Source organism: Centruroides sculpturatus, unplaced genomic scaffold, assembly GCF_000671375.1.
Source record: "Centruroides sculpturatus isolate CEXI.00-Female unplaced genomic scaffold, Cexi_2.0 scaffold133, whole genome shotgun sequence".
Lineage (NCBI taxonomy): Eukaryota > Metazoa > Arthropoda > Arachnida > Scorpiones > Buthidae > Centruroides > Centruroides sculpturatus.
In genome coordinates, this window is record NW_019384319.1 from 203,089 (window position 1) to 215,206 (window position 12,118).

Sequence of the window (12,118 nt, forward strand, 5' to 3'; positions counted from 1 at the left end):
GAGAAATACATTAAAAAAAAACTAGGTTAGAGAACTGAAAAACATATAATTAGAAAATAAAAATATATTTCCTTATGAAAAAATTTTATCATATTTCTTAATGATGATCTGTTGAATTTTATTCCAGAAAATGATGTAACATTTTATTATTTTCAAGGGACATTATTTACTTTGGCTTTTTTGATATTTTGTTTAGATAAGATTTGTAAGGATGAAAAAAGCTTAACTAGAATATTTTCATAACATATATCACTGACATGGCATACTAATATAAAAAGATGTTTACTCATTACTAAATGTACAGCACATGCTAAAATAACGCAAACTAGAAGATTTTAACCATGATTTCTATTTGTTGTTTTATTATTGTTGCTAATCCTTTTGCAAATAAGCAAATTTTAGCTTCATAAATCTGATAAATGGTTGCAAAGAAAGACTATTAATAAAAAATGAGCAAATATGAAACTTTTAAGTTTGTTATATATAACATTAAGGATAAATTCTGAAATAAATTAGAAAAGGATATCAAATCATTCAGTTTATACTGTAGAACTAAATATAAAAATTGATATTGGTTTTGATGGAATATACAGGGTGTATCATCAGAATGACATTTTAAAAATTTGGGGGATTGTAGGGGATGAAATTTTGAACGTTTTGATATAAGGAACCTATAGCCGGAAATTTGAACTAAAGAGTCTACAGTGGTAGGAAGTGCTTGACCTCCCTTCACTTTGGTAGCTACCCTTCTGTCCATTGACGTCATGTTATTGCTGCAGATGGAAGACTGTAAACACAACTACAGTGGTCTAACTGAGCCTGTGTATAGGACATTGTGTACTTAGTGCTTGTCATTCTTTAGTCACCCCTTACATCCACTGGTGTTGTGCTGTAAACACACTGCTAGTCAACGTGAGTCAGTGTACAGTTGTCTGCTTATCATGCTTCACGTACTGTGGATATGTTCTGGCATCACGGAGGGTAACTACACATTTGGAGAACTTGCTGATATGAATTTGTGTTATGGTGAAGCTCAAGGAAATACCATTGCGCATACCGACCACATAGAACGTGCAAAGTGCTGTAGAGACTTTATATCACATTTCCAGTTTTAGGTTCCTTATATCAAAACGTTCAAAATTTTATCCTCTACAAGCCCCCAAATTTTTAAAATGTCATTCTGATACATCCTGTATACTAATAAATTAATGAAATAACCAATGATTGCCTGAAAGATTGGGCTATAATTTGGCTAATTAAATGATTACTATAAAGTAATTTGTCACTAGAGGGAGGCATTAGGCACCATCTCTTAACTAAATTAATAATTATAATTTTAATAAATTATTAAATGATTTAGAACCTTCTGGAATAAAAGAACTGACCTGGGGCTGAACAAAATTTTTTCACATGGAAATATGTGTTTATTCCAGAAGGTTCTAAATTATTTAATAAAAAACACGTACACTGAACCAAAATAATGTGTGGTACGAACGACGAAACGAAAAACAAACGTTTTCGAACCTCTTCTAGGTTCTTCCTCAGGTCCCTTTAGCTTTTTAGCTCGTAAATTCGATATTTCAAATAACTTCGTTCTTGCGATCGAACAGTTCTTTTTTAAAAAATGTGTCGCGCATGCCGTTCAAACTAACAACTGCCGTCAACGAAAGACATTAACGAACGTTGTTTAAATAATTTCTTTCTTAAGATCGAACATTTCTTTTAAATTATCCGTCACGCATGCGTGACATGTCCGCTTGCTCGGAAATAACGAGCAGTTAAAGCGTGTTATGTATCAACTCTTGCCAGGCCATCGACAAGATCATCTCCTCTTTAAAATTTATGCACGTGGTTTCGATAGAGGATTTAAAGATGTGCATCGCCTCTAACCACTTGAGATGTTCATTGGGAGGCGCACCGAGGAGGAGATTGGTCCTATTAAAGTCAGCAACTATGCCCGGGTCTGTTGCGTATGTAGCGAGGGCCGTGCTGGTTCTCCCGTGACGAATGTCTGCCTTATGCTCCTGTATTCTGACACCTATGGATCTTTTAGTAGAGCCTATATATATTAAGTCCCTGTCGAATCTGTTATCTCTCAAAGGGACACTATAGACCCCCGGTCTTCTGCTGGGGTTAGGAGGGTCCTTCCCATTCCTTAGGATGTTAAAAATAGTAGGGCACCTCCTGTAAGCAATACTGATTTGGCGCTTCTTGGCGATCTTGTCATATATAGATCTTACATATGGGTTAAAGGTGACGGGTATACGTTCCATGTCTTCCGGAACCTCCTTTCTATCAACGCGCCAGTCTACCAGCCGTTCTTTATCCGCATACATCCGGCTATAACTTTTTATCATCTTACGTATGGCTGTGCGATACCCATGTTCCGCGGCTACTCGCATTATATACGTTAGCTCTTTATCACGAGCCTGCACGTTAGAAGAATGTGTGAAGGCTCTTCTGATTAAGGCTTTATATGCCGCCATCTTGTAGGGTACCGGATCACATGATCCTATCGGGATGTACGAGGACATAGATCCTGGTTTACGATACACCGCAGTGCTGATGCCCTCTTTCTCTAACCTAATATTTATGTCTAGGAAATGTACTTCAGTGGTGTCAGATTGTTCTAATTCTAGCATCAACCCGTACGGGTTATTATTAAAAGCGTCTACCAATGCTGTTATATCCGGCACATTTTTCCAGATAATAATAATGTCGTCAATATATCTCCTATAAAGTTCGATGTTAGGGAGGAATTGTGGGAGGATTTTTTTCTCCAACTGCCGGACCACCATCTCACATAGGTCCCCTGAAACCGGGCTTCCCATGGGGACCCCTCTGCCTTGTGTGTAGACCTCACCATTGAATTGGAACACAGAATTATAACATATTAAATGTGCCATTTCAAGTACTTGGTTGTGTAACGCGTTATCCCCGACTATACTAAACAAAATGTCCCTTAGCGCACAGAAAGCGGGAGGGAGCTCAATGGATGGGTATAGGGACCTAAAGTCCAAAACTGTTACGTACTGGTATGATGTGATCTCTTTCAATTGTGTTAGGAGCTCCACCGGGCTAGCGATACTGTACTGGTAGCCTTCCAATTGTGGGGCGAGAATAGTATGTACAGCTTTCTCCAACTTCTGTGTAGGCGCTCTTGCTTTGTCCACGACTGGGCGGAGTTGTTGGCCCGGTTTATGCGTTTTTGCGAAAGCAAATAATTTAGGGACGTCAGGGGAGTCAACCACTAAGTTACCAAGTGCCAAGCGTTTAGCGAGACCGGAACCGGCGAACCGTTTCACTCTTGAATGCAGCTTATCGATAAAACCCTCGTCAGCCTTATCGCAATGGGTAAGTGTTAAGTATTCCTGTAGGCCTCTTTCATAGGTGTCACGCTTCATGAGAACCATGGATTTATTTTTGTCGGCCCTGACAAGAGTGATGTTGTTAAGTTTCATCCAACGCACCGTACGTCGTAGCTTGTCTCTTAGATCCGTTATCTCAGATGTTTCCTTGGAATTCTTGATTTTTAACGTGGCCATCCATCGATAATATTCTTTTTGTCTGTCCGATAGCCCTCGTAGTAGAATTTCCAGATCCGGAATAAGGCTTCTTGCGTCCGCCTTTTTTGGCGGTAGTGCAAAGGCTGGTCCAAATTTGAGAACCTCCACCACAAAACTCGGTAGGTCTATGTTATCCCACACTATAAACGGGAATGAGGGATGCTTGCACTTCTTGGGAACTTGGAATTGTAGAATCCATTGAAACTTCTTCTGATAATGCCTCTTTAGATTGATTCTAAGCCTATCCTGGATGTTGACTATCTTGGCATTCTCTCCCGATAGGATCCCGGGACCCGACTGGAACAAAGAATTTTCTATTTCCACCACTTTTGTTAACTTAGAATAAAGTTGTTTCCTGGTGCAACGAATGGCTCTGTTTAAGCACATCATCCTCACTTTACCCAGGAGGGGTTCGCTCCCCGAGGGGAGGTGGATCCGAAAAATCGTGCCTATGTCTTTTCGGATCCACCTCGGATTCTTTGTCGTGCCTATGTCTTTTTTTCGTGGTCGTACAAGTCTTGAAGATGATCCACGTGAAGGGCGTCCAAAAAGTGCATCAACACCAGAAATCGTAGCAAAAATACAGCATATGGTTTTGGAAGATCGTCAATTAACCAAGAGAGATTTAGTAGAAGCCCTAGGGATTTCGTTAGGCAGTGTGAGCAATATTTTGGCTGAAGTTTTGGGTTACAGAAAGCTGTGTGCACAATGGGTGCCGCATTCGTTAACTATGGAACAAAAACACATTCGAATGCAACTTTCTCAGCAACATTTGGAGCGTTTTAGAAAGGATAAAAAGGATTTTGTGCGTCGTTTCATCACTATGGATGAGACATGGGTCTACCACCATGATCCTGAATCAAAACAAGAGGCTAAAGAGTGGTGTGAACCCGGTACTTCGGCTCCGAAGCGTGTTAGGGTCCAGAAATCGGCCAAGAAGGTGTTAGCATCAGTTTTTTGGGATGCAAAAGGAATTTTGTTTGTGGATTACCTCCAAACTGGTAAAACAATAAACTCAGATTATTATTGTAACCTTTTGGACCAGCTAGATGTAAAAATTCGTGAGAAAAGACCTGGTTTAAAAAAGAAAAAAATCATTTTTCATCAAGACAACGCCCCCTCTCACACAGCTCAAAAAACCATTGCGAAAATCAGTAAATTAAAATACGAATTGTTGCAACATCCTCCCTATTCGCCAGATTTAGCTCCCTCTGACTTCTGGCTGTTCTCACATCTAAAAAAATTCATGCGTGGGAAACGATTTTCATCGAACGAAGAGGTAATAGCAGCCGTGGATGCGTATTTCGACAGTCTTCCGGATTCTCACTTTAGGGATGGAATCCATAAATTAGAAGATCACTGGAACAAGTGTATTGAAGTTCAGGGAGATTATATTGAATAATAAAATGTATTTCAAGCCATAAAATCGTGTTTTTCTTATCGAATGACAAAACTTATTGAACAACCTGGTATAAATAGAAATATAAATCTTTTGCCTCGTAAATGAAATTATATATACTGTATATATGCGCAGATAAGACAATAGTTGAATCATAAAAAAAGACCCCCAAAATTCACGGTCATCTTATAGCACAGATATTAAAAAAAAATAGATTGAAATTTATATAAATTAAAACCATTATTAAAAAAACCAACAAACCGTAATTATTTACTGGTAGAGAGTAGGGTATGTCCACAAAATAGAATAGCCGATATGACATTTTTGTGAGTACTCAAGGTCATTACCCAAATGCTTGAATCAGTGTGAATGTTTGCAACAATTGCAAGGCAGTGTTGAAAGATGCAAGAAAATAAAATTTGAAGTTCTTTCAAAAAATTATGAATAGGACATAATTCTGTATACGCTATACAATGTTATTATCCAGATGATGATCGCTGATCTAAACTAAATTCATAGGCCATTGATAGTTTGGGGGTCGTCTTATAGGACAGATATATGCTAAAACTATAAAACTTCAACGAAAATTTACACATCTTATCTGAAGGTCATCTTATCTATGGAAATATACGTATCTGTACATGAAAATATGTATCTGTACATGAAATTATGATACATATACAGATTTATATGTTTAAAGTCAGTTTGAATATGTACGTGTGGTTTTTTTATCTGCTGATTTTAACCTGTACAGTCGACCCCCCCTATAATTATGGTCCCTATAATTACAATTCCTATAAAACTACGAAAAAATATACGTATTTTGGAAATGTTGAGTCGGATTAGTGTAGAATCGATTAATTTTATTGAAGAAAACCTTTCAATCAGCCGTAGTCCGTAAACTTGACACGTGTCGGGCTGTGATTGGAACGACTTGTAAGAAATCGGATTCCTAATAAATTGGAACGTATCTATATCTTATAGGGGGGTCGACTGTAGTTATGAACTCATTGATTAATTCTTTATGTAAAGTCATTGAGACTGTTTAGAAAATATGAAAATCTTTTGCACCCACAGACATATTCATCTGCTATTGAAATTTTTCCCAAAAGTGCTAAAAAATGTATACACATGCTTTTAGTATTCTTCTGTTATTTTCTCTTTAATTGATATTATTAGACACATCTATTTAAACTTATTTTGTAAAAGCTAATAAATTTCTGCTGAGTTTACCTTTTCTGAAATGTCATTGTATATAGCACTGTTTAGAAACTGACTGATGAGTTTATTGTATTTATATTGTATGTTAACTCATTGATTTTTTTATTTCTGTAAAGTGAATTTTGATGACTAAACTAATTATATACAGTACATTTAAACCAATAGCCCTAGCTTATTTGTAATGTTTTAACTTCTTTATGAACAACATTACTTCCTGTTGTTTTGTTAATGAAATAGAAACTAAGTGTTGTCATTATCATTTTGCTCTATTTGCTTATTTTTTAAACTTTATAGTGTAGAAATCCATTTTATGTTCACTAAAATAACATTTTTATAAAATGTAAAATATTAAAACTAACTTAAAAATAACTTTCAAGTTAGAAGATAATAGTGAAGTAAATTTTCATGTGGCATTTTCTAAACAATAATTGTATGAACAAAACAGAATCTTATCATTCTGTTTGAAGGCTTCATCATTACAATCCATAAACCTTTACCATATAAGCTCTTCATTTGTTGAGCATATTGTTCTATAGCAAATAAGAGCTGTGTATTCAACTCTCAAATCCATGTCTTTGGATATTATCAATGTTAAAATTTTGTTTAATTTTTTCAACTTTATTATTAGTTTGAAATGAAGCAATATGATGATAAAACATTTATGAGCCATCTATATTTTTAACACTTATGAATTTTAGGATGTTCTGTCTCAGCATTCCATTTTTTCCATTTGACTTATTTTATAATTGTATCTGTCAAATTGTTTGGGCTATATTTTGGCCAATTATCTAATATATATATTTATTTATTTATGAATTTTTTTTTGGTTCTTTGAAGTAGCTGCACAATCAAAATTATATCTTATTTTCCAGATGACATAGGAATAAGAATGGTTCCTGTAAGTTACCATTGATCTATCCACTTTAGAAAAATTATAAAAATTACCAAGTCAATTTACTTTTACAAAAATTAAGTAAAAATAGAACAAACTATATTCGATATCCATCTGGAAGTAGAGCTTTGGTTTGTTCACAGATTATTATTTAATCAGAAATTAGCTCTAAGAATGAATTTATCAAACTTCAAAAAAGTCTAGTTTGATTTTTGATTTTCTTTTGAAAAATTCTATTGGGTTGATCAAATTGTTTGTTCATTTTCTTTTTATTTTCAGCATAAGACGGTCACTAGTCTCATTAATGGTAATTAATGGCAGATTATATTTGTTTTTGAATATAACATTTTGTAATCTGTATCACAAATAAATTATTAATTTTTGTTATCATTGCATTTATATTTTTGTAGTTGAAAAATGAGAATCTTAAGTCTCATTTTTGTCACTTTAAGCTTTTCTACTTCCATAAAAGGAAAAATGCTACAACTGCATAATAAAAGATAAGTGTTGTTTATGAAAAAATCTGCTATCAATGTCTGGATGTGTCAAATAAGGAAAAAAGAAAAAGCACACACAAACATCACTTTGCACATTTATTATTTGATTCACACTTTTTTGTGCTGGATATTTTTATTAGAAAATGCATTATGATCTAAAAGACCCTCAGCTGTTGTTGATGCAATCTTTGCATTAATTCAAGAGAACCAACATAAACCATCAGGAAAATTTCAGAATTGTTATCTTTTGCTCAATGATCAGTTATCAGCCGTTTACACAACTTAAAATACATATTACGCTGTTGTTTGTATACCACATCAATTAAGCAAGAGAAATCTGTTAGACAGAATGATTTGTTGCTGAAACATAATTGGATTATTTTTTGAAGTCACTAATTACTGGTGACAAAAAATGAATTTTTTATGATAATGTGCAATGAAAAAAATTGTAATAAGTCAATTGACTCCCCCTGCAATCTGGAATTTCATTTGATGTAATATACTGTAAAATGAGAATGATTATATGCACAGCTTTCAATAGCATTAAGATAATGACTAACATTGATGCTTTAAATACACATCATTTCAGCATTATTGAAAATTGAAATATCACAAATTCAATTGTAATTTCACTATCTATTTCTAAATATATTAAGTCAAATATTAATGGAGAAAGGTACAGCATGAATTATGTATTTTTATTTGTTTTAATGTAAATTACCAGTCATAAGTGCATTGCTTTTATATTAAAACATGATTAAGATAATTTATTTAATTGGGCTGCAAAGTGAAAAACTGTAGCCCTATAAATTTCCACAGTCATCCACCTGCCTGTCTTTCCTTAATTTCGAGAACAGTGTTAGATAAATGAAATTCAAGACCAGAAACGGATACCTTAGAGGCCGGAGGCCCCAGTTAACTATATATGAACTTCTGATGCAAACTGTAAGTCACGTTATTTCAATTCAAAACCTTTCCCCTGAAAGCAGTTAATAGATAACCAGCATGACTTTATTGCTAATGGAAAAGTAGGATGTACAGAAGCGAGACACTACTGTACTAATTTGAGGCAGAGAGCATATATTTTAAATTAAATTAAAAATATAATGAAAAATTGAAGCTTGGCATTGTGACAATGTCACCATAAATGATTGCTTATTTAATAAACTTATCTTGTTATTTTTAAAATTTGAAGTTATTTTTGTCTAAAAAACAAACTTTTTGGTCATTGCCATATTTTGTGCATTTTAAAGTCTAGAAATGAATTAGGTTTAAATTAATTAAATACAATTGATGAATATTTTGGCTCAGTTACAGAATTCCTGGGTAATGCATTTGGCTGAAACATTGAATAATATTACCAAACAATCTGCCAGATTTTATCAGCCTGAGCTAAGGCTACTTAATAGTCAGAATCAAAGCAGTTTGGCTAAAGTTAGGTCATTTTGTGACAAATTTAATAATTAGATATAAATTAATTTTTAAAGTTAATTTAGACTATTCTAAAGAAAAGAAGGATTCAAACCTATTAACAATTGCTTACCATGCTGTTGCATTGCCAGTTACACTACCCTCATCCAATCTTTGCTTCCAGAACTATTAATTAATTCAGATATAGTATACTAGTTGTGTAAATGGCAATGCAACTGCACAACAAGCAGGAATTGTAGGTTTGAGTTCTGCTTCAAGCCAATTCTTTTTCCATAATGGGTTAAATTAAATTTAAAAATTAATTTATTTCTAATTATTAAATTTATCAAGAGATGACAACCTAACCATCTTACTTGTACACAAACTGGTTTGATTTTGATTATTAACTGTCCTTAATATAACCAGATAAAATCTGGCAGATTATTTGGCAATATTAAAGTATCATTATAAAATATCATAGAGTAAAGTAATTTATGTATTGAGTAATGCAAAGAGACATGGATTCTTGTCTTGTTTTTAAGTTTTTATTTTTCTCAAATTAAATCAAAATCTCATTTCTTAATGTGTATTTATCTTTACAAGTTATTCAAAAAAATTCTCAAAGAAAAGATGGACCTGAATTAGTACTTGAGCTCATGCTCTGGATTGATAGTGCAGACAATAACCCAAAAAAATAATATAGCAATTTAGGCTTGACAATTTGTGTGTTCTTGAAACTTCTGTAAAAGACCATTCATATTATATATAGTACAGTTTCAAATTTTTCAAGAAAATGTGGATTAGGGTATCTTAAATTAATTAAAAACTCAGATAATACAATGTTTGGTACAAAGTGATCAACAAAATTTAAGAATATCATTATAAAATTAGTGTTAAGATAGATTAAAGAAATTTTAATTGTAATAATTTTTTCAAAATTTGTATTGTATTGGAATAAATTTATTTTACGAGTTCTAAATTTTGAATTTCCTAGCAAAGATTAATGAAAAAACTATACTGTATAAGTGTATATATTGTCATGTTTGTTGATGAATTATTCTACCGTAGTTCATTTCAGATAATGTAGAACCTTAGTTAAATGAGTCTTGGTTAACCAGGGCCCATAAAATATATAAAATCATATTTTAGATTTATAGATTGAGAAATATTTGCAAGATCACTTTATTTGAAATGTGGTTTAGTAAAATATAATTCTATATAGCAGATTTTGACTTTGTGATACAATTCACAATATTTAGTTGAATAAATACAGGGTGTCTGAGAACAATCTTTATCAATCTAAACATGAATAATAAAAAATACTAACAGATGAAATGTAATTTGCTGCAAAAGAATGAAGACATCTAAGAGTTTTTTCTGGTATCAATTGCCTGAGGTAGATGGGTTAATTGATCGTGGAGGACCCATATCTTGGCCTCTGCAATCGCCTGACATAACGCCACTGGATTTTTTTTTTTGGTTATGTTAAAGACAGGATTTATCAAATACCTATTTCTGATATATTTTGATGATCTTATTTCTATTTTTTCAAGTATAAAACAAGTACAATAGACCCTCAATTTAACAGACAAAAAATTTCTATCATAAGGAAAAATTTATGACCTTTTTTTTCTACTTGTGGATGGTGTGCACTAAAAGCTTGTGTCGATGAGTAAAAATTACTCGATGTACATTGAAATAACATTTTAATATGTTGTGTGTTGTAAGTTTGTTATTTAATATAGTTTTTTAAAACATTGATTTAATGGACTTTCTGCAATTATGGCCACTTCTTTCTCAAATTAGTTCAATAAATCAAGAGCTCACTGAAAGTAATATTTATCATCATCTTTCAAAACTTTTCAAACTCATGAATCAAATCAAAAAGAATAATTTATAAATTCAGAATTTTGAATTTATAACATTGAATTATAAAAGGTCAAAATAAATTCAAACCTTAGAAAAGATCTATTAACTGATTGTTATAATGATATAGAACTAAATCATAGAATATGAAAAAACTTTCATTTTTATAACTTTAAATCTGTCTGAGATGATTAATAATGGAGTAATTTAAAAATAAATAAATAAAATATTGCAAGTCTTCAATGAATGGCATTTTTATTATAAATTGTGAATAAAGATAAAAGTACATTTGTAATCGTTAGCAATTATTGTTAATGAAATTTCTTTATAAACAGAAAAATTGATTGTATGAGATAAAAAATAAAATGCTTGATCGCAAACACAATCCAATTACAATAACTCAATTGCATCTTGTTTAAATGATTCAATCTACTGTAGAATTGGTTTCATTATATTTTGTTTCGCTTACTGTCAGTTTCCAAGAATCTATTGACAATGTTAAATGGGGACTTGCTGTATTATACAGTAGAGTCCCGAAAACTCGGCACTCGATAACACGGCAGTCCGGATAACTCGGCCACACCCTAGCAGGGCGAAAAAACCCCTAGTTAATTTTCATTATAGACAGCTTTATGCCTCATAAAGTATTTTTCTGAAGTCTGTCTTATCAGGTAAATTACTGTATACTGTGTATTCATTCATTTTCATGTTCATGTAGTAAAGGCCTTCATAAAGTAAGTACTTTTCCTTTATTTAAGGGTATTTGGGCAGTTTATTCTGTTATATTCTCAAGTAAACAATACATACAAGTACAGTACAGTATTTTCTGAGGAAACACTCGTACTTATTCTTTTTTANTATGTTACAAATAAAAAATGTTTAAAAATTAAAATAATATAGTTTATATTTATAGTTAAAAGTTACTTATAAAATTAGCCACTTAAATCAACAAATCAAAAGATTTTAGTAAGTGAAATTTACAGGATAACAATTCATACTCATTAAACTTGTGTTTATGAAAACTACCTATATACTGTAATTTGTTTAAATTTTAAAAAACAATTTTTATCTCACATAGCATATGAAATGATACTTTTAATTTTACCTTATTTATGTTAAGTATTAAAAAAAATTATTTGCTAGAGTAAATAAACAAATAAATAATTGTGACATTGTTGATTATGCATTCACAGAACAGTGCTTCAAATTTTAACACGTTCACAGCATCAGTAGATAAACATTTAGGCAGCTGCTGGGCATTACAAGT

The 12,118-nt window shown here is 32.4% G+C and overlaps 1 protein-coding gene across 1 annotated transcript; it reads right to left on the reverse strand.

Moving 5' to 3' along the window:
• Window positions 1-1,778: 1,778 nt before the first annotated feature.
• LOC111624883 lies at window positions 1,779-3,956 on the reverse strand. Its single transcript, XM_023367862.1, has one exon. It carries the CDS (start codon window positions 3,954-3,956, stop codon window positions 1,779-1,781), a length of 2,178 nt encoding a protein of 725 aa, XP_023223630.1.
• Between the last annotated feature and the right edge of the window lie 8,162 nt (window positions 3,957-12,118).